General features: G+C 45.7%; 1 protein-coding gene across 1 annotated transcript in view; it reads right to left on the bottom strand.

Annotated features, from left to right (window-relative positions):
- Window positions 1–4,651: 4,651 nt before the first annotated feature.
- The window catches only part of phf21b (PHD finger protein 21B), a 44,814-nt gene continuing 25,781 nt past the window's right edge, over window positions 4,652–23,684 (bottom strand). Inside the window, exons 4-14 of the mRNA XM_061714101.1 lie at window positions 22,198–22,290; window positions 17,824–18,171; window positions 16,782–16,922; window positions 16,298–16,349; window positions 15,158–15,234; window positions 14,944–14,998; window positions 13,954–13,976; window positions 12,900–13,058; window positions 11,289–11,355; window positions 11,088–11,191; window positions 4,652–8,673 (exon numbers count right to left, since the gene is read on the bottom strand). Coding sequence (XP_061570085.1) covers window positions 8,386–8,673; window positions 11,088–11,191; window positions 11,289–11,355; window positions 12,900–13,058; window positions 13,954–13,976; window positions 14,944–14,998; window positions 15,158–15,234; window positions 16,298–16,349; window positions 16,782–16,922; window positions 17,824–18,171; window positions 22,198–22,290 — 1,407 coding nt within the window. The 3' untranslated portion in view covers window positions 4,652–8,385. The remainder of the gene's footprint in view (window positions 8,674–11,087; window positions 11,192–11,288; window positions 11,356–12,899; window positions 13,059–13,953; window positions 13,977–14,943; window positions 14,999–15,157; window positions 15,235–16,297; window positions 16,350–16,781; window positions 16,923–17,823; window positions 18,172–22,197; window positions 22,291–23,684) is intronic.

Raw genomic sequence — 23,684 nt, 5'->3', positions numbered from 1 at the left:
ACCTGCAAATAAACCCGGACATTTCATTTATTTATTTCATTCATTAAAAACTAAACAGTTCAATATAATTACAACAAATCTATTTAAATTAAAGGGAACAGAAAGAATAAGCTTATTTTATCTGGCCCTTTTTCCTAAGAAATTACATTTAAAAAAAAAGAAAAAAGAAAAATAAATGACAAATTACGCAATTTAAAAAAAACAAACACTTTCCAATAAATGTAATTCTAAAAAACAACAAACAAACAAAAAACAAAACCAAAACTACAACAAAGTTATAAAATAACACTAAATATCTGACAATGGAAACCCACCTAACTTAACAATTATCATGATATTTCTTCATCAAACTGGCTTTTATTGTTCTTTTAAATGTAATGTTTGATTCTCATTCTTAACGTCTGGATCCAGATTGTTCCAGAAACTGAAACCTTTTACAGAAACACAACGTTCCAGTAATTTGGTCCGGAATTTTGGTTTTTTAAGCATCTCTGTTCCTTTTAAGTTTTACTTATTTTCTCTTTTTTCCACATTTTTCTGTATATTGATTGGCAACATTTTCTTATTAGCTAATTTCCACATAATTATCAGAATTATGTGGTTCCAATAATTCAAGACATTTAACAGTTTTAACTGAAGGAATAAATAAATGAATGGATTAGAAGGACGAATATACAGGACTGTGTCAGAAAATTAGAATAAAGTCCTTTATTTTCTGTAATGCAATTAAAAAAACAAAAATGTCATCCATTCTGGATTCATTACAAATCAACTGAAATATTGCAAGCCTTTTATTATTTTAATATTGCTGATCATGGTTTACAGTTTAAGATTAAGATTCCCAGTTTTTCAATTCAATTCAATTCAATTTTATTTATATAGCGTCTAATACAACAGAGTTGTCTCTAGACGCTTTACAGAGACCCATACCCAGAACATGAACCCCCGAGCAGTTATTACATAAACAATGGCAGGTAAAAACTCCCCTAGTGGGAGAAAAACCTTAAGCCAAACAGTGGCAAGGAAAAACTCCCCTTTAGGAGGAAAGAAACCTTGAGCAGGACCAGGCTCATCAGGGGGGACCCTCCTGCCGAGGGCCAGACTGGTGGGTCAGGGACGGCAACAGCACAGCAGGCAGGTGGAAGCAGCAACGGGATGACCGGGGGTGGGGACCGCAGGCCAGCACACAGCTCCCGAAGCTCCGGCCCAATCAGCAAGTCCCAGGTTGGGGTGCAGGGTCAGGAAAAGACTTGTGCTCCGTAATGCAAGCTACAAGCCACCCACGACCACCTGCAGGTTCCGGTGTCCGGCAAAGGATGCTGCAACATGGACAAAAGAGAGAAAAGGGAGGAGAAGGGGGGGCCAGCACAAGAAACTACAGGAGCGACTCTGACACACTAAAGTTTACACTACCTAGAGATTTACCAACACCAGCTAGAGGTTTACTAAACACTAACTATAGGCTTTACTAAACAGAAATGTTTTAAGTTTAGTTTTAAAGGTGGAGGTGGTGTCAGCCTCCTTAACCCAGATTGGAAGTTGGTTCCATAGTAATGGTGCCTGATAGCAGAACGCCCGCCCTCCAAATCTACATTTAGATACTCTAGGAACTACGAGTAAACCTGCACTCTGAGAACGGAGAGCTCTGACAGGAAGCCCAGGATATTCTATTTTTTTTAGATAGGATGTTTGAGTTTTCTTAAGCTGTAAATCATGATCAGCAATATTAAAATAATAAAAGGCTTGCAATATTTCAGTTGATTTGTAATGAATCCAGAATGGATGATATTTTTTTTTTCTTTTTTTTTTTTTTTTTAAATTGCATTACACAAAATAAAGGACTTTATCACAATATTCTAATTATTCACGAAGGTCTTTGTCTTTGTCTGTTATTTAATTTCTTTCTTTCATTATTTGATGCAGAAAAGATTCTTATTCTGTAGTTTGACCTTGTAAACTCTCACTTTGAGAAGTTTGATTCCCAGGTGACGTTAAACACATAAAAGACCTGACGGAGCGTTTTTTGTTTCTTTTAGTTTCTGACTCTGATTAAACCAAACAGAAACGACAAACGTTTCTGATGAAACGAAGGTCAAAGTCTCAGATTAAAGACGAGAGTCTGACCTGAATATTTAAAACGTCTGCAGAGAAATGTGTTTTAATGAAAGTGTTTATGTCCCTGGAAACTGCAGTTCCAGCTCTTTTATTAGTGCCACGGCTGCGCCAAGAGGCACTCCTCCTCCATTGCAGAGCCGGAACGCATTGGGAAAACTTTGGGGCCTCACCACTCGCACACCGTTACTCGAAAAATTCTAAACCGATTTAGAAAGTTGTAGGCCCTGAATTTAACTACAGTCCTGTGAATGTTCAGAGCGATTGCACAAATAGTTTTTGCACGAAGTGCAAAAACATTTCCAAATTTCCAAACTAATGGGGAGATCATTTTCCCATGTATTCCTATGGCGCCATTCAAAGCGGATGGGAAAATGTGGAGAAAAAAGACAAAATTCACCTTTTTTCTGAGTCACGTATCTTTCTCATACTTGCACGTAGAACTGTCATTCAAACTTCAAAACGGAGGAAAACTTCTCTTCTCTCTCCAAACCCGAACTGTTTTTTCCTAAAATGTACACTTTTCAAGATATGAGCACTCAAGCGAGGACTGGAAATCACTTTTTTGTCAAATTTAGAGTGAAGCTCTAATTTTTTAGAGTGAGAGAAACAGTCAAAAAATGACCGTATTTTTTATTTGTAACTCGAGCTCACGGCCGAACCGTAAAAGGTAGACAGATAATTTTTGGTCAGAATGTAGACATAGATGTTGGGATTCATAAAATGTGACTTTGACAGGCGGGGTATGCACAAAATTCAAACAAGGGGGCTAACAGCCACGCAAATTCCTGCCTCGGTGTCCATTGACTGCAATGTAATAAAAAAGATAAAAAAAGTTTTCTTAAAAAAAATCTCACTTTGTTTTCGAACTGCCGTTACTAAGACATTTTAAGGAATATTTGAATAAAATTAAGATTGTCAGAATCTGCCGGGTTCTGTGTCTCTCACGATGTCTTTATTTTTCTGCTAGGAGCTATGGTTTACTCACAAATCGGAGTTATTTCAGAACTTCTCACAAGGCAAAAGCTGGGGTTTTCTCAAATTATAATATCTCAAAGATAATTGCTGAAATGTACGGAAGAGAAACAGGGCCAGGAAGGGCCAGGAAGAGAAAATAAAAATAATATCTTAGAGGAGGAAGATTTTTTCTTTAATGTGCACTTCGAGAAAAAAGTCGAAATGTCGAGAAAAGTCGAAATTTCAAGAAAAAAGTCAAAATGTCGAGAAAAAAAAGGAAAGGAAAAAGGAAGAAAAGAAGAAAAAAAGGAAAAAAAAAGGTCAAGCATTTTGTAAAAAGCTCCAGGAGCCACTAGGGCGGTGCTAAAGAGCCGCGGGTTGCTGATCTAGACCAAGGAAACAGGAATAAGAGTCACATTAAGAGTCTCAGAACCAGAACAGGACTGGACATGTTTGGACGTAACGCTGGGACGCTCCGGCTCCAGACGGGTTTTTTCCTTCCGTTTGTTTTCCCGCTTCGCCGGCTGCTTCTTCTTCTTTCCGTCCCGTTTCTCTTTCTTTTGCAGATACTTTACTTTACTTTAGTGCATTACTGCCACTGAGGTTGAAGGTGGAACTGCAGCTCAAACTAAAAGTGCGGCTTCAGCGTCATGGCCCGCCTCTGACTGGGCATATAGCCAATCAGATTTAGGGGTGGCCCGTAGGCATGGGGCGATATATGATATTATCGTATATCGCGATAAAAAACGGCCGCGATAACGTTATCGTGGGGTAGTGTAATTATCGCCAATTTTTTTTTTTTTTGGTCACACAAGGCTACCAGCCAGGTAGAAGCCAGTGTTATTTTTTTTTTCATGTATTTTATTAATATTATTTATTATTATTTATTTAATATTTTTTCAGAGAGTAGTACAATCCGTGTGCATTTGGCTCTACTTTATCACTTTATTTCTATTTGTCACTTATTTCTTTCGACTCTCAGGGAAGTATTTTCTTACAAAAAAAGAAAGTTCAAATAAGTACCGGTACTATAGTTTACACTTTGTAATGCATAACATTTACAGTACACTATTTGTTCTCTACCTCAAGTGTCACTGTGTTGAGAATGATTTGAGAATAAATGTTCTGAAGGAACCAGTGGATCCACGGTTAGTGTTTTTCCTTGCATTTTAAGAATTTTATAAGCGACGCGCTAATATCGTGATAATATCGTAATCGTGATATTTTTGTCCACTAATATCGTGATATGAAATTTTCATATCGTCCCATGCCTAGTGGCCCGTGCCACCCCAGGCCACTCCTTGAACACGCCAGTGCCCTCTGGTCAACCTGCTGCTTCCACCTGCCTGCGGTCCCCAACCCCTCTGGCCCCGGGGGGCGGGGGGTCGCTGTCATTGGTCGACAACAGCGTTAGCAGAGCGTCACTTTTCCATGACGACCAGCCTGAAGAGAAGCACTGAAACAACAATAAAAGTACGTGTTCGGACGTGTTATTGGTCCTTTATTTCACCACCCACAATGCACCTCTGGCGGGTGGGCGGAGCTTAGAGCTGAAAAAACAGACAGAGTCCAGTTTTGTTCTGAGTTTTGTTTATTAATGGTTCCTTTTTTTGTAAGAACTTGGTACAAAAAAGTGAAGACTACTGTGGAACCGGGCGCCGCCACCGCTAGGCGCCGCCGTAGCTAGGCGGCGCCGTCGCGGTTTTGATGCATCAGAAACAAGAAAAACTACGTTGGCATATTTAAGACAAACACTTCCCTAGACACTACTGGACCGCACTGACGGACAACGACTACTTCCTGTCTACGCGCCTCGCCGGCGCCGCCGGAGAAAAGCCGGCGGCGGTTTTTTCTCTTCGCTCATAAAAGAATATAAAAATGTTTCTCTGGTTTGTTCGTGTCGTCGTGTAGTAAAATAGATCTGTTTAAGCGGCTGCACAGTTTCTCCCGGAGAAGTTTAGAAACGAGGAGGAGGGTCGGCCGGCCGGGGGGCGGGGCCTGTGGAGGTGGGCGGGGCCTCGCGGGGAGGGGCCTGTGGAGGTGGGCGGGGCCTCGCGGGGAGGGGCCTCTGATATGGTCAGCTGAGGGCTGGATATGGTCACACGGCAAAGTCCCGACAAAATAAAAGCCCTCTGTTTGACTGGCGATGTTTTTATTGTGTTGTGGGGGCGGGTCGGGCTCGGAGGCGCCGGCGGTTCCTTCGTTTGGACCCGGCGCCGACTGTTCATGGCCGACGTCTGGGCAGCTTTTCCACCAGGAGACGCCGCAGGGAACCGAACCAGGAACCGGGTCCTTCCTGACATCCACCCACGGATTCGACTGGAGGAATAGTTACCGCTGCAGAGGGCGAAGCCCTGGTACCCCATCCCACTCGTAACCCGTCCTCCTGATACCCCGTCTCCCTGGGGTAACCTTGGTACCCCGTGTGAGATTAATCAAACTTTTGAATTAGTCTTGTCCTTATGAACTGTCACATGCTCCGTTAACAGATGACAGGGCAGCCACTTCCTGAGTATACTCAAGGGTTTCGACCGTCCCATTGTCTTTAAGGGCTAACCAAAGGTTAGCTGGACGCATCTGTTCAGACCTCCCGTTTAGTCAAGGAAGGCATTTGACCCCAGTGACCCATTGCTTTTAAAAACTTAAGTTTCTGCATACCAGGATTAGTTCCTCTTTAACTGAAGTGTCACATGTGTGACCTTTTCACCTCGAGGCGGAGCAGACTCGTGGCTGAGCGGTAGCGTTGCCGTTTTTGGTGCGAGAGGTCGAGGGTTCGAAACCCACCGTATGCAGAAATTTGCAAATTTCCCCTCTGTGGGACTATTAAAGGATTTCTTATCTTATGTCTGTTACCTCCGTATGCGTTTTCTTCCAATTGTTCATTGTCTACCGTATATGGTCATTTTCCTGTCAAATTCTCAATAAAAAGCCGATGCAGAGGAGGAGCCAGCAAGCATTCGTCGAGAGCATCCATAGAGAGCCATGTTGCTCTGCAAAGCTCCGACTTTGCTTCCCTTTCTGCAGAAAGCGCCTTAAAAATCATTTCTAACAGTCTCCGTGTTTTCCTCGTTATGAATTTATGTAATGTTGATTTGAGGGCCTAACACCCCATCCCCCTGGTACCCCGTCCTACCGGACCCCCGTCCCCCTGGTACCCCGGATCAGGTCCCCGGCCGGTTCGGTTCTGGTTTGTTTGGTTCATTTCCTGTTTTTCAGCAGGTTTCCTGAAAGGAAAGGCCCAGACGCTCTGACTCCGCCCCTCCTAGCATGGAGTGTTGCTAGCAGCTAACCGCTAACTGCCGGAGAGTCTGATATGATCCGGTTTCCTCCCGTTTGTTCGTGGCTCCTCCCCCGACCGTGACGTCGTTAGTTCGTGGCTCCTCCCCCGACCGTGACGTCGTTAGTTCGTGGCTCCTCCCCCGACCGTGACGTCGTTATCTCGTGGCTCCTCCCCCGACCGTGACGTCGTTAGTTCGTGGCTCCTCCCCCGACCGTGACGTCGTTAGTTCGTGGCTCCTCCCCCGACCGTGACGTCGTTATCTCGTCGCTCCTCCCCCGACCGTGACGTCGTTTGTTCGTGGCTCCTCCCCCGACCATTGTTAGCGTCTTTAGCATCCGGCGGCGCTGAGGTGGGCGTGTCCGGCCCGGCGGGAAGACGAGCGCGGCGGCTGGAGGCTTTAGCTCCGCCCACAGGTGGGGGCTGGTTGTAGCGGTCGGACAGAGACGCCCCCCCCAACGCCGCTAACCGCTAACCGCCGCCGTGGCGCCGGACGAAGGAAGCGAGGGATGAGGGACCAGTACAAAAACAAAGAGACGTTTTTGGCATATTTTCCATACTGGTAAAAAGGGGGAGGGGCTTGTAGTGGAAGCCTGGGGGAGTGGGAGGGGCTTAGAGAAGTGGGAGGGGCCGTTTTTACTCCGAGACACAGAAAGAAAACGCTCAATTACCCAGAAATCCCGGCTCGTTAACCACCTGAGGCTAAAACAGATTAATTTAATAATCGCAGGAGGCGGAGCCTGCTCATGTTTGTGGGCGGAGCCATGAAGCTCCTATAATGTAATAATTTCCTGAAAATGTAATAAAATTTGCACTTAACTCAATCAAAAATGTAATAAAACCCAAAAAATGTAATAACTTTACCAATAATGTAATAAAATATCCTGACTGATATTGTAATAACATTTTTACCAATAATGTAATACCTTATTACATTATTGGGAATTTATTACATTTTAAGGAGGGTCTTTTTTTTTTTTTTAAACTGATAATGTAATACTTGACAAATAATGTAATATACATGTTCATTTTCAGTCCAGAGTTCTACATTTTGTGTTTTAATTATCTAACAATGTTATATACGCTGGATTTTAAACACCAGAATGACTATTGAATTTATTTTATTTATTTAAAGGTTTAGTTATCAGGGACAATGTACGTTAATAATACATTTAAACAAATGTAAAATATGCCAGAATTAGCCAAAAAGGCTATTTTGCATCAGCTGTTCCTGGACTGGTGTAAAATAGTCAACCTAAAAGAAAAATTATTAAGATATAATCAATAAAACATTTCCAAATAAAATTCCGAATTAAATTACAGACTTTGAGTTCCATGTAATAAATTCCCAATAACGTAATAAGGTTTTACATTATTGGTAAAAATGTTGTTACAATATCCGTCAGGATATTTTATTACATTATTGGTAAAGTTATTACATTATTTGGTTTTATTACATTTTCGATTGAGTTAAGTTCAGATTTTATTCCCTTTTCAGGAAGTCATGACCTTATAAGGAGCTACAAGCCGACGACTGTGGCGGCGGTTGCAGCGCTGGGTCCTAAAGCCCTCTGGTCTGGGTAGAAACAGGTCTGTACACGGGTCCGAGTCTCTCAGGCATCGGCATGAAAATACTAAACTCTCCGCTAAAAAGCTCATTTCTGTACTTTAATCTTAAATACTTTGACTCTTAATACTGAAAGTTTTGTTTTGAAGGCTCGTCTGCGTCGGCGTGGAAACGTCTTCCTGAAGTGGGAGCGGCGGACGCTCCGATATATCGACGTTAACGTGAATCGCGCCTCACAAAAGGGGAGGAGCTTGTGTTGGTGGCCGCGGTTACCGCGGCAACCGCGGCGACGCTGGATCTCTGTAATAAATACATTAAGGCCATGAATAAATAGAAAATAACTTAAAAGAAAATCTCGTTAAGCACTGTAGGTGTTGGGTTTTAAAAACACTTGATCGTGGAGGCGGAGCCTCTTCAGAAGAGGTGGGAGTCCCGGCGGGAGGCCCCGCCCCCAAAGGGCTAGGGGGCGGGGCTAGTCGTGGACGTGGCCGGTCTGAGGGGGCGTCGCCGACGGGGGGGCGGAGTCAGCGGCGGCGGCGTTGCTGGTGGGTTTGATCCGGGGCTGGGGGGGCGAGGAGGAGGAGGGGACGGCGGTCGCCGTGGCGACGGCGGTCGCCGTGGCGACGGCGGTCGCTGTGGCGACGGTCGCCGTGGCGACCGGGTCGCGCTGGATCAGCCGGATCAGCGCCTTCAGCCGGTCGAGCGACGCCTGCGCGTCTCTCTTCCTGCCGAGCAGCCGCTCTCGCTCGTCCACGCAGAGCTGGGGGGAGAGAGAGGAAAGGTCAGGTGACGCTAGCTAGCCACGCCCCCTAGAGACGCTAGGTAGCGGCGCTAGTTAGAGGCGCTATGTAAATACGCTAGGTAGCGGCACTAGGTAGAGATGCTAGGTAGCGTCGCTAGGTAGCGGTGCTATGTAAATACGCTAGGTAGCGGCGCTAGGTAGACGCTAGGTAGTGGCGCTAGGTAGCGGCACTAGGTAGCGGCGCTATGTAAATACGCTAGGTAGCGGCGCTAGGCAGCGGCGCTAGGCAGCGGTGCTAGGCAGCGGCGCTAGGTAGCGATAGCGACGGCCCCGTAGAGATGCTAGGTAGCAGTGCTAGGTAGCGATAGCCCGTAGCAACACTAGCTAGCGATAGCCCCTAGAGACGCTAGTAGGAAAACGCCCCCTAGAGATGCTAGGGTAGCAGTGCTAGGTAGAGATGCTAGGTAGCGATAGCAACGCCCCCGTAGAGAAGCTAGGTAGCAATAGTGACGCCCCCGTAGAGATGCTAGGTACCAGTGCTAGTTAGCGATAGCCCGTAGCAACACTAGCTAGCGATAGCCCCTAGAGACGCTAGTAGGAAAACGCCCCCTAGAGATGCTAGGGTAGCAGTGCTAGGTAGCGGTGCTAGGTAGAGATGCTAGGTAGCGATAGCAACGCCCCAGTAGAGAAGCTAGGTAGCGATGCTAGGTAGTGATAGCGACGCCCATAGACATATATAAAGGCTAGATGACTCGTCCGCGCTGCTGCCAATGCAGAGCGACGTCGTCACACGGCGGCCATCTTGCCACAGGAGAACTTGCTCACTCTAACATTGTGTTTAATGGTGCATGTTCTGCTTAAACAACCTTAACTTGCTCAATTCTCAACAGATTTTCAAACAGTTTGGTTTGTCATGAACGTCAGAGATGTTGTTATGACACTGCATACTTGTGAATAATTATAAACATTGAAAAACGTACTTTTATATGAAAATAACCAGAAACAGATAGCTATGACATGGTATTTATATTAAATCAATATTTCTATAGTATTCTTAGTAATATTTATAGTTACATTATAACATATATATATTACCATATATATATATTACCATATATATATATACATATATATATATATATATATATATATATATATATACACACATACACATATTATTACCATATAACATGTATTCATTTGACATAACATATTAATATATTATTACATTATGATGTATTTACGTCATGACATTACATATGTGTGTCTATATATATATATATATATATATATATATATATATATATATATATATATATATATACACACACCTCTATCCATCCCCCCTTTCCATCCCTTATGTCATTTCATCAATGAATGTGGTTTTACTGCTATTTCAACATTTAGAGTCATCACCAGAAAAATAACACCAGAAAAATAACTTATTTGACAATTTTCACCTGTTTCAAGTAAGAAAAATCTGCCAGTGGAACAAGATTTATCTTCTTATTACAAGCAAAAAAATCTTGTTCCACTGGCAGATTTTTCTACTTATTTCAAGTGAAAATCTACTTGAAACTGAAAATTGGTGAAAACGGTGAAAATTGTTGTTTTTTCCAGTGATGAGTCTTGTTTTAAGTGTAATGAGATTATTTTACTAAAATGAGACATTTTAACTAGAAATAAGACAAATATTCTTGTTAAGATTTAGAGTTTTTGCAGTGATCCATGTTACTTATCCTGTGAAGGACAGAGTCATATTGATAAGTTCAGAAAAGTGTTTTTTATTGTTGTGTTTTGATGTATTTGATGTAAGCCCAGTGGATATTTAAAGCTTACAGAAGGCTGCATTTAACTGCTGCTATGTCATTCCTGCAGTATTTCTGCAGGTGTTTTGGTCACTGCTATTATTTATAATATATTATATTATTGTAATCAGCACAAATTATCTGTCCCCATATGATAAAATCACCATCCCCCCTGATTTATTTTTTTTTACAACTTGAGTACTGGTGGTCACCCTTGATAACTTGGGCAGGTAACGTTAACGTTAGTAAGTGGTGATACACAACTATTGTATATGCTGCATGATTAGGTCGTTTTTCGCAACGAAGAGATACAATTTCAACATGTCCAAGCATCCCGAATCATACCCACGTTAATGACGTTTATGATGAACCAATCCGTTTGTAAATCCGTCAAGATTTCAGCAAGTTATGAGTATTTTTGTCTGTACAGACCACTCACCCTCCAACAGCAACAACTATAGCGCACGCATGCGCACCAGAGAGTCTCCTGTGGCAAGATGGCCACGGGTGAACGACGCTGGAGACTCCGCCGTGAGTCATCTAGCCTTTATATATGTCTATGGCGACGCCCCCGTAGAGACGCTAGGTAGAGACACTGGTTAGCGATAGCCCGTAGCGACTCACCTGCAGCGTCTGGTTCAGCTTCTTCTCTTCCTCCTCCAGGTGACTGCATTCCTTCTTCAGCTCGTGGTTCCGTCTCATTAGCCGCCGCTTCTCCTCCTGCCTCACTGTGAAGACACGCCCACGTCAGTACTGGCCCCGCCCCATCAGTACGTAGCCCCGCCCAGGCCGCTGTAGCCCCGCCCCCCCGGCCGGGTTGCTCACCTGTCTTGTGCGTGACGTAGGACTGGACGAAGCTCTGCGGCCACGACATGTTCTCCTTGTTCAGCACCTGGAAGGGACGGCAGGGTAAGTCAGTGCTTCTCCATTATTTTCTGTCATCCCAACACTCAGACTAATGGTGGGGGAGCTAAATCGCAGGCTGGCACCGGTTTTTGAACCCATTGGCAAGATGGAAAAGACCTTGGAGAAGTTGGAAGCTCGGCTTGGCGGGAATTGACCACAAATTCGTCTGATTGGAGTCGCCATTGATGAACCAGAGACTGAAGGCAGACGGAGAATTACTGGAATCTGCCAGTTTTCTATCAATACAATTGTTGATTCTATAATCTGACCTTGACAGAGCGGTTTGGCAGGTTAGTCCAGTCACAATCTCCCTGGTGGAATAAAACCAAGACGCTCTCCCCCCCACTAACCCTCCCCTTCCCAGGAACAACTGTGGACCTGGATCAGAACTGTACCGGGTCTGTGGACCTGGATCAGAACTGTACCGGGTCTGTGGACCTGATCAGAACTGTACCGGGTCTGTGGACCTGGATCAGAACTGTACCGGGTCTGTGGACCTGATCAGAACTGTACTGTGCTGGATCGTTATGACATGCTTCTCGACAACCGAAAACAAGGCCCTTCTAGATTTCCCGGTTGAATGACCAGAGCGCACGTGTGAAGTTTAGTTTCACAGTGGGGCATTTCTGTGTGGGAAAGATCAGAAGGTCTTGGGTTTCTGGTAGTGAGAAATTATTTAAGAGTGTCTATTATTGTACTTTTCTTCTGTATCTCTCTCTCTCTTCCTCTCGTACTAACCCCCCCCCCCCACACACACACACACACCCAGACGCTCCCCTCGGTCATAAATTCCCGAGCCATTCTGAGATCACACACACACACGCACGCAGACACACACGCACACGCACGCACACACACACACACACACACACACACACACACACACACACACACACACACACACACACACACACACACACACACACACACACACACACACACACACACTAGTCACACCCCACACAGATGACTGGAACTTTTGCATTGTATAATTTCTGTCCCTGTTTACGTAGTGTGCCATCAGGATTTATTGGGGGTGTTGCGTTTATCATCTTTTGACACCTGTATGTAAATAAATTCTGATTGATTTTTAATGAGTGGTGTCTGTTGTTTCATGCAGTTTGGTCACAATTGATTTGTTTGACAGAGCCTAGTGCTCGAATTTCACACTTCAATTACTGTATTAGGCATAAACCTTAATTTCTGAGACTGATATTCTGCTGTAAAAGTTATCATTTCCCTGCTTAAGGAACAGGGTGGTGCCCCAAGGATTTTATTTATCATATTGGTCATTCAATTTGATAAATAGTCGACGTTATTAATTATTAATAATTCTTGAATAAAATTATTAATAACCCTTCGATAACTGGACAGCCAAGCTACCTGAGTTGCACAACATTAGCGTGGCAATCAAACTTTGAAAATCCACTGTGCGCATGCGCAGAACCACAAAGTAGCATTTCTCGGCAGGTAGCAGAAATTGGCAGAACACCGTCAGAACCGCGACCCCGACCCCGACCGGACCCCCACCTTCTTCTGGCAGCGGGGGCAGTACCAGGCCCCCCGGGGCGGCGTCTGCAGGGGCGGGTGCAGGCAGGTGGGGTGGAAGGCCCGGGGGCAGTTGTGGCACGGCTGCAGCTCGCCGTCCTCCCGGCAGACGGCGCAGAGATCATCGTGATCCAGGTCCTCCTGAGACCAGACAAGCAAGATAAATAACATTTACAGGGTTTTCTTTGGTCAACAAGGTGATTATTCTGACTGAAAAGGTCTGGACTTGAAGCAGAAAGATTATCTGGCCCTTTTAACATAATAGAATATGGAAAAAGAACAACTAATTTATGTCCAGTTGTAGTATTTATTTTATGTCCAGTTGTAGTATTTTAGTATTTTTTATGTCCAGTTGTAGTACTTTAGTTAGTTAGTTCATCTTTATTTGGGTCAATTATAACCATGAAAACCAATAAGCAAGATAATAACCATTTACAGGTTTTTCTTCGGTCAACATGGTGATTATTCTGACCGACAAAGTCTGGGCTTGAAGCAGAAAACTGATCTTGCCACCTTTTAACATAATAGTATATGGAAAAAGAACAAATGAAGTATCATGAGGTCGTTGTCTAATTAGTTCCACAGTTTAAAACGGATTTACAGGACTGTCTCAGAAAATTAGAATATTGTGATAAAGTCCTTTATTTTCTGTAATGCAATTACAAAAACTAAAATGTCATACATTCTGGATTCATTACAAATCAACTGAAATATTACAAGCCTTTTATTATTTTAATATTGCTGATCATGGCTTACAGCTTAAGAAAACTCAAATATCCTATCTCAAAAAATTAGAATATTCTGGGAATCTTAATCTTAAACTGTAAACCATAATCAGCAATATTAAAATAATAAAAGGCTTGAAATATTTCAATTGATTTGTAATGAATCCAGAATGAATGACATTTTTGCATTACAGAAAATACAGAATTTTATCACAATATTCTAATTTTCTGAGACAGTCCTGTACATCCACCCCTTTGTATTTGTTCTAACTGTGTTAAACATGGCTGATCCTGGGGTCATGTGACCTTACCTTCCAGCAGAAATCCTCAGAGTCTATGCAGCATGTGGGTGAAGCAGAGCAGAGTTAGTGGCAGGTTAGCGGTTAGCGGCATATTAGCAGTTAGCGGCAAGCACCGGGCCTACGGCGCCGCAGGCCCGGACACATGTGTCAGCTGGAGCTACAGAACCATCTGTTAAAGTTCTGGTGTCGGAACGGTTCATGAGGATTTCAGGTTTAATGTTAGTCATTAAGTGGGTTCGGTCCGGGTCCGCGGCTCTACCAGGGTCTGGTAGAGCCGCGGACCCGGACCTTCCTGCAGGAATAAACACACTGGCTGCGTCCGAAATTCCACACTTCCACCCTAATGAGTAGCAAAATGAGTGTGCGAGATCTTTTAGTGCGTCCGAAACATTATAATAGTATGTACTATCCACACTCATTCTGGAGAAATGTATTAGTGTGGATTGATGGACACTAACTAAGCAGAAACCCACAATGCAATGCAGCAGCAAGTATAATATTAAGTATAATAATATTATTATATAATATTAATATTATAATATTCGTATATAATAATATTATATAATGTCATCTTGTTTGGGCCAGAATAAACGGGAAAGAGCGGAGCGGTGCTGCTACTGCTGTTGTTGCCATGGTAACAACTGCTACTGCTGCTGTGACAGGACCATGGTAACAACCCTTCATTTTTATAAGTCATCATCTTAATTATTAATAACTATTGTAAGACAATTGTTAATAACTAAGAACCAGCCCCCCCTTTGTGACACACATAAATGGTGCCCCGTGTGAGGACTTTAATATACCATCTTTGTGTCAAATCTGTGTAAAATAATCAAATATTATTGATTTTGTTTAATTCAATTTTGTTTAATTTTTTTTAAATTAATTTCATAATTGGTAAATTGATAACACAAGAATACATCGTAGGCGTGGTCTCTGTGTCGGGGGCGTGGTCTCTTGTCTGGGGGCGTGGTTTGGGGGTGTGGTGTGGTGTGTTACCTCGCGTCGACAGGAAGAGCGAACTGTCCAGGAAGTGAGACGGGAGGCGTTTACGCTGCACAGAAACAGGAAGTGACATTAGTGACACGTCAACAGAAACAGGAAGTGACATTACTGGTGCGTCAACAGAAACAGGAAGTGACATTACTGGTGCGTCAACAGAAAAAGGAAGTGACATTACTGGCGCTTCAACAGAAACAGGAAGTGACATTACCTCGGGTTCGAACAGGCCGCTGTAGGCGGGGTTTGCCGTGCTCCGTCTCTTCCTCTCCTGCCTCTTCAGCTGGATTTCTGGGACAAACAGACGCTTTTAGTCGATTTAACTCCTGGAAAACTCCCAGCATGCAACTGACAACACCCACGACCCCCGTTCCCGCCGCAGTGCCGGTGTTTCCTCCTTTAACGGGACGACACCGACACAGCCTGAGGCTCCTCCCCTTCAACAGGCCCCGCCCATCTACCAAGCTCCTCCCCCTAATGCTGGATTCTGAAAGCGTTAAAAGTTGCCTGACGCGATTGGTACTCTTAGAAAAAACACTTACTGTTATATCCACCAAAAACAGAAAAAATTCAACTCAACACTTTACATTAAATCTACTACACTCCCTATAGATTAAATAAACTTAATAGCGACACTCATAGACAATGAGATTGTCATTATGTACTTCATGAAATATTGACTTTTTCTCAACATTTTGACTTTTTTCTCGAAGAAAGTTGAAATGTTGAGAAAAAAAGGCGAAATTTCGATACAAAAGTTGAAATGTCGAGAAAAAAGTGGAAATGTTGAGAAAAAAGTTGAAATGTTAAGAAAAAAGTCAAAATTTCGTGGAAAAAAGTTGAAATGTCGAGAAAAGTCAATGTTGAAAAAAGTCAATTTTTTTTTGAAAAAAGTCAAAATGTCGAGAAAAAAGTTGAAATGTCGAGAAAAGTAAAAATTGCGTGAAAAAAGTTGAAATGTCGAGAAAAAGTTGAAATATCGAGAAAATGTCAATGTTGAGAAAAAAGTCAAAATTTCGTGAAAAAAGTCGAAATGTTGAGAGAGAAATGTGATGTTTCAGTGTGAATCCATGGTAACAGGCTCCTCCCCCATCATGCTCCTCCCCTCTAAGATGCCTGGTCCCCGTTACCCAGAATCCCCTCTGGTCCCCGTTACCCGGAATCCCCTCTGGTCCCCGTTACCCAGAATCCCCTCTGGTCCCCGTTACCCACAATCCCCTCTGGTCCCCGTTACCCAGAATCCCTTCTGGTCCCCGTTACCCAGAATCCCCTCTGGTCCCCGTTACCCAGAATCCCCTCTGGTCCCCGTTACCCAGAATCCCCTCTGGTCCCCGTTACCCAGAATCCCCCTCACCCTCCAGCTGCTCCGCGGTGACGAGGCCGAGGGAAACCATGAAGGAGATTTTCTGGAAGAAGCAGAAACATGAGGAGATTATGTAATAACATTCTAAAGCATAGTTTATTTGCTTGTTATTGTCCTATATAATTCCAAACTTCAAATAGGCAACTAAAGTTATATTTGGAGTTTTATACATAGATTTATTGGGCTACATAGCTATAAGGGAAATTGCATAAAAAAACAAGTCACTCTTGTATAAATTCATTGTTAAACAACAATAATAGGTATTACATAATGCAACATGTTATTACATTTCCTAGAAAATTAAAAAGTTGCAAGTTCATTTTATAATAATCTTCTCAAAATGTAATAACTTATTACATAATGTGGCAAAATTATATTTTATTATACAAAACTATATTATATTTATTACAAAATGCGTCTCAACAGAACCGGTTCTGCTGGGGGAACTAAGGCGGGTTAACGGCCCCCGTCTCACCTCGGGGTCCTGCTCCCTCTTCGGGGGCGGGGCTTTCTGTGTGGGCGGGGCTTTCTGTGTGGGCGGGGCTTCCTGGGGCGGGAGGTCGGCCTGGCCCCGGGGCGACCCGTCGGTACCGCTGGGGGCCTGGATGATGATGACCTGCAGAGACAGCAGTGATAAGGAACCGGAACACGGACCTGGACCATAGACTCCTGGACCAGAGACTCCTGGACCAGACAGTCCAGGGGCCAGAGCCCCAAATTTCACTTGTCAGCACCACTCAAGGTGACAAAACGTACTTATGACTTTTGAAAAGATAATAATAATAATTAAAGCTGCAAGCAGCGATGAACGGGCCCTCACGCGCGCGTACATTCCACCAGGGAGATTGTGACTGGAGCGATCGGCCAAAACCGCCCTGTCAAGGCCAGATTATAGAATCAACAATTATATTGCAAAAAACAGACAGACTTAGTAATTTTATAAATATATTTATATATATTTTTAGCGATATATTCTCTATGTCAAACCATTCAAAAGTTATGGCAGAAAGTAGGAACTATCAAATATGGACCAATCAGATGATGGGTGGGCGCGCTTTTTGCCGTCTATCGTCGCCACGGTAACGCTTTTGAAAGAGAAAAGTAATGCGTGTAGTCGCAGGATGGAGACGCACATTTTGATGTATAACACACCTGGGTGCACGTTACGGTTCGGGCGAAGAAACAGCCGAAGGAATGGCATAAATTGCGGCAAAACGCTTAAAACAACAACAAATACCCAAATAACTAGTATTTTTTGTAAAATTCAAGTGAGTCCATATGTGGGACAGGTAGTTCATTTATATGGTATTTTTTTATCCATTTAAACCTTTTTTGAATACAAAAATAATCGTTTTTCTAGAAAATATAGGCGTCACCCAGACATGGATATTCTTTATTTTTTTTTTGTTTTTTTTACTTAGATATTTTCAAAAATCATAAGCAAGTTTGTCACCTTGAGTGGTTCTGATCTGGTCTGGAACTGGACTAAGAGTCCTGGACCAGAACTGGTCTCGTACCTTAACGGCCTCGCTGACGGCGGCCCCCCCGGTGCCGGTGGCGGGGGAGGCGGCGATGATGGCGTAGGCCACGCCGGGGCCTGCAGGGGCGTGCTGGGTCCCGTCCGGGGGCCCCGGCCTGGGCGGCCCGGTGGAGGGCGAGCCGTCCCTCGGCCCGCTGGTCCGGGGCCCGGTGGATCCGCCGGACCCGGCTCCGGGGCTGAAGGTGCTGTTGGCGGTGGGCAGCGTGGCCCCTCCCGGCCCCCCCTGGTGGGGGGAGACCACGGCGGTGGCCCGCTGCAGGCTGACGGGCTCCTGGGCCCCCCCCGGGCCGGGGAGGCCGTCTGGGAGCTGAGTCCGGGGCCGGACCTGGGGAGACCAGGAGGGGGGGTGTTAGTTGTCACAGCCTTGTCAACATCAAGCATGTGCAGCATATTCTTCCATCGGCTGAGACGCACCAACTGCACTGATTGGAGACTGTAAGTGACCGGTTTGAAGCGCGAATTTCATCCATTCAACTGAACTGTAGGCTATTCTGTAGTAACTGGACTCTCTACCAAATGAATTACGTTTGCTTAGTTTGTTTTGGTTTCATCAATTTGTGCAAATGGAGGAGGAGGAGGAGAGACCTCATCTCATCATGATTCAAATTTAGGAGCTTCTCCTTTCATGAGAGAGACGCAACAACTGTTTGTCTGTTTTGGAGGTGCAGAGAGAAGGTGGAATAGATCCCAAAGACTGTCACACTGGATATTTACAGTACATTCCCCAGACCTATAAGGCTGGTAGAGGTGAGTCCACTCCACCTCGGTGGCAACGCTCTATTCTGGGGAGCCAATGACGTGATCAGTAGTTTGCATTATTCGTTTTGGAATACTCAATTTAGGAATATACTAGTGATGCACCGATTGTTCGGTAACCGAAATTGTTCGGCCGAAAATGGCAAAAAAACACTTTGGGTGTTCGGTGGAATAAGTGGGAAAAAAAACCGAACAATTAATAACGGGGTTGTAATATAAATAGACTGGCCGCTCCGTAACTGTTGCGCACCACATAAATAGTTGGCTAACCAAAAAGTAACCACATAAGAATTTGACCTAACATTCACCAGCAGGTGGAACCAAAACAACTTAAATCAATCTATTCCAGGTTTAGATGACGAAATCAAACGTGGAAGAGCGTGGAGTGAAGTGGTGCAAACATGTCAGCAGTGTGGAAGTATTTTAGAGTGTTAGAATAAAACAAGAATGGCTGTTTGCAATGAATGTTCTGCTCAAATATCTAGAGGGGAAACATCTGCAAAGTCTTTCAGCTACAAGTTTGATTCATCATTTGAAATGATAAAAAACCCTGAGCGCTTTAATGCATTTTTATTGTTTTAAGGCCTATGTTACAATGTTCAGTCAGTTAAGCCTAACGTAAGCTCAAAGATGGCCAAAAAATGTATTTTGCTAATTTATTTATTTTAAGTTATTGTTCTTTGCTGGAATATTTAAGAAATGCTGGGAAATTAAAAAATGTTCAGTTTTTTATGTTCAACAAATGTTTTCTACCTTGTAATTTTGTAAAAGATTTTTTTCTTTTAAAAGCCTAAATCAAATTTATTTGATTTATGCAATGGTGAAATAATTGGCAAAATAAATGAAAAACTGCGAAGAACCATGTTGGGTTTGGACTCAGAATAATTGCTATAATTGCCACGGCATGAGACAATTGTCTCGAGCTATGTGCTCGCCGCGCGGCGGCGGTGGGCCTGCCCGGTGGGCGGGGAGGTGGGCCTGCCCGGTGGGCGGGGAGGTGGGCCGGGAGGTGGGCCTGCCCGGCGGGCCGGGAGGTGGGCCTGCCCGGCGGGCCGGGAGGTGGGCCTGCCCGGCGGGCGGGGAGGTGGGCCTGCCCGGTGGGCGGGGAGGTGGGCCTGCCCGGTGGGCGGGGAGGTGGGCCTGCCCGGCGGGCTCCGTCGTTTACTGTTGTGCTCGGCTGCAAAAGCCGGCATCATTTCCGAGGAGCCGCACGGCACGGAAAGTGACTCTGACAGCAAAGAAAGTGGAACTGTTGTCAGGACGCGGCCCGTCGGGCTTCGTCCGTGGCCCGATCGCTCTGATCGGGCCAGCGAGCTGCCGGCTCGTGCCCGTCGCAGTGCTGAGCGGTTCTCCTGGATTTGTGATTTCTCCCCCATTGGTGATTTAAAAAATGTTAGTACTTTGTAATAAAGACTTAAATAAAGCACAATAGAACTCTTTTTTTGTGAGGTTAATTAACCTTTAAACTTGTTTTGTCCTCCTGAAAACTGTCACATGCTTTATTAACAGATGTTCTACTGTAGTGTGATGGATTCAATCACACGTCATCACTTCCCCCCATTGTCTACTGTTCACTGTCCATATTTGGTCAGTTCCTCAATAAGTTGAGGAAAGTTTCCCAATAAAAGCATCATGCAGGAGGAGGAACTTTGGGAAGTATTTGCTGTCGGGGGCTCTGCCCCTGTTGCTGTTGCTCTCCCCCTTCTGCAGAAGTGGTTAAAACCATTCCAAGCCAGTCTTTGTGTCTTTCCTCGTTACAAACGTATGTAATGTTGATTTAGACCTAACATTTGCTCCCGCTATATTTTTAAATACGCACACTTGTATGCTTGTGTGTGTGTGGTAGCGGTAGCGGTTACCTGAGGTAGCAGCGCGGTAGCAGTAGCAGTAGCGGTTACCTGAGGTAGCAGCGTGGTAGCGTTAGCGGTTACCTGAGGTAGCAGCACGGTAGCGTTAGCGGTTACCTGAGGTAGCAGCGCGGTAGCAGTAGCAGTAGCGGTTACCTGAGGTAGCAGCGCGGTAGCAGTAGCAGTAGCGGTTACCTGAGGTAGCAGCGCGGTAGCAGTAGCAGTAGCGGTTACCTGAGGTAGCAGCGCGGTAGCAGTAGCAGTAGCGGTTACCTGAGGTAGCAGCGCGGTAGCAGTAGCAGTAGCGGTTACCTGAGGTAGCAGCGCGGTAGCGGTAGCAGTAGCAGTAGCGGTTACCTGAGGTAGCAGCGCGGTAGCAGCGCGGTAGCAGTAGCAGTAGCGGTTACCTGAGGTAGCAGCGCTGTAGCGTTAGCGGTTACCTGAGGTAGCAGTGCGGTAGCGTTAGCGGTTACCTGAGGTAGCAGCGCGGTAGCGTTAGCGGTTACCTGAGGTAGCAGCGCGGTAGCGTTAGCGGTTACCTGAGGTAGCAGCGCGGTAGCAGTAGCAGTAGCGGTTACCTGAGGTAGCAGCGCGGTAGCGTTAGCGGTTACCTGAGGTAGCAGCGCGGTAGCGGTTACCTGAGGTAGCAGCATGGTAGCAGTAGCAGTAGCGGTTACCTGAGGTAGCAGCGCGGTAGCGTTAGCAGTTACCTGAGGTAGCAGCGCGGTAGCGTTAGCAGTTACCTGAGGTAGCAGCGCGGTAGCAGTAGCGGTTACCTGAGGTAGCAGCGCGGTAGCGTTAGCGGTTACCTGAGGTAGCAGCGCGGTAGCGTTAGCGGTTACCTGAGGTAGCAGCGTGGTAGCGGTTACCTGAGGTAGCAGCGCGGTAGCGTTAGCGGTTACCTGAGGTAGCAGCGTGGTAGCGGTTACCTGAGGTAGCAGCGCGGTAGCGGTAGCGTTAGCGGTTACCTGAGGTAGCAGCGCGGTAGCGTTAGTGGTTACCTGAGGTAGCAGCCTGGTAGCGGTTACCTGAGGTAGCAGCGCGGTAGCAGTAGCGGTTACCTGAGGTAGCAGGGCGGTAGCGTTAGCGGTTACCTGAGGTAGCAGCGCGGTAGCGTTAGCGGTTACCTGAGGTAGCAGCGCGGTAGCAGTAGCGGTTACCTGAGGTAGCAGCGTGGTAGCAGTAGCAGTAGCGGTTACCTGAGGTAGCAGCGCGGTAGCGTTAGCGGTTACCTGAGGTAGCAGCGCGGTAGCGTTAGCGGTTACCTGAGGTAGCAGCGTGGTAGCGGTTACCTGAGGTAGCAGCGTGGTAGCGGTAGCGGTTACCTTAGGTAGCAGCACGTTAGCGGTAGCGGTTACCTGAGGTAGCAGCGCGGTAGCGTTAGCGGTTACCTGAGGTAGCAGCGTGGTAGCGGTTACCTGAGGTAGCAGCGCGGTAGCGGTAGCGTTAGCGGTTACCTGAGGTAGCAGCGCGGTAGCGTTAGTGGTTACCTGAGGTAGCAGCCTGGTAGCGGTTACCTGAGGTAGCAGCGCGGTAGCAGTAGCGGTTACCTGAGGTAGCAGCGTGGTAGCAGTAGCAGTAGCGGTTACCTGAGGTAGCAGCGCGGTAGCGTTAGCGGTTACCTGAGGTAGCAGCGCGGTAGCGTTAGCGGTTACCTGAGGTAGCAGCGTGGTAGCGGTTACCTGAGGTAGCAGCGTGGTAGCGGTAGCGGTTACCTTAGGTAGCAGCACGTTAGCGGTAGCGGTTACCTGAGGTAGCAGCGCGGCCGCCGGTCCACCCAGCCGGTGCATGGAGCTGATCTGAGGCATCTTGATGGGAACGGCTGTGAGGGAACCCAGCACCTGCAACACAGATCACATCATTTAAATTAGATCAATAAATCATTAAAGTAAAAATTAAATCAAAGTAAACCAAAAAGTACATGTTTAAATGTAGAGTGTCAGTCATGTATGCTGAGTGCAAGTGTGAAGTGTGAAAGAATACTTAGTTCCCCATGGCCGGTGGAAACCTAGAACCGAGCCCAAGTCTGGGAGCAGCAAGAGACAGCAGGCCGGGCTAGAGAGCCCTAAAAAACTGAGTCAAATTACTTGTTGGACAATGTTCAAACTTGGCCAATAAAGCTGATTCCCCCACCCGTGTGTTTCCCTCTACAGAAACCTGTTTGTAGGACCTTAGTTCCTGCCTCTGGCGCCCTCTGTCAGTGGTTTCTAGTCAAACTGAAGTCGCTTTAATACTTTAACCATGTTGATGGTTTAAATACAAATATAGAAAATTATTAACCTGCTTCAGGAAACATTAGGGACCCAAACCGCTCTAGAGGTCTGAATCTGGTGTAAAACTAGATCCTAAAAGAGTGAACACAGTGACGGGCCTCTAACTTCCCCAGAACAAAACCAGCGCTGGTCTCAGTCTGGACTCTAACCGGGCCTGAAACTGGTCTGGTCTGGACCTGATCTGGTCCTGATCCGGTCTGGTCTGGACCTGATCCGGTCCTGGAAGTGAAGCAGGTTGTTTTCTGAGAGGAAGCTGAACCTCCTCCTCCTCTGGTTCCATTATATTCCTGTGTTGTGCAGCAGCAGCAGGGGGGGGGGGGGTACAGAGGTTTCCATGGCAACTGCAGGATGAAATTCTTGCAGAGCTGGAAGGCCTTGATTTGGTGACGGAGCCTCTTTTCTCTGACAAGAGTCTAAACCCTCCTCCACCTCTACGGGTGTAGTCGGGTGTAGTTGGACCTGGACCTGGACCTGGACCTGGACCTGGACCAGGACCATAAGGGGGCGGCAGTAGCTCAGGTGGTAGAGCGGGTTGTCCAATGATCGGAAGGTCGGCGGTTCGAATCCCGCTCTGTCCCAGTTTGTTGTCGTAGTGTCCTTGAGCCGACACCTTACCCACCTGCCCCGTTTGAATGTGTATGACTGTTGGTGGTGGTCGGAGGGGCCGTTAGGCGCGATATGGCAGCCATGCTTCTGTCAGTCTGCAGGGCAGCTGTGGCTACAAACGTAGCAGCTGTGGCTACAAACGTAGCAGCTGTGGCTACAAACGTAGTTTACCACCACCAGAGAGAATGTGAATGAATAATGGTCTAAGTGTAGCACTTTGAGGTGCATTACAAGTTAAATTCATTATTAGTGCCATTCATTTTCCGGACAAACTTCGGCGCATAACTAGTCCCGCAGCTTTGAGAAAACGCGAAAAGTAAAAACGTAGAAACGTGCGCCTTAAGCGGGAATCGTGT

The sequence above is a fragment of the Cololabis saira genome, chromosome 23, assembly GCF_033807715.1.
Source record: "Cololabis saira isolate AMF1-May2022 chromosome 23, fColSai1.1, whole genome shotgun sequence".
Lineage (NCBI taxonomy): Eukaryota > Metazoa > Chordata > Actinopteri > Beloniformes > Belonidae > Cololabis > Cololabis saira.
This window is presented reverse-complemented; position numbering and strand designations above follow the sequence as displayed.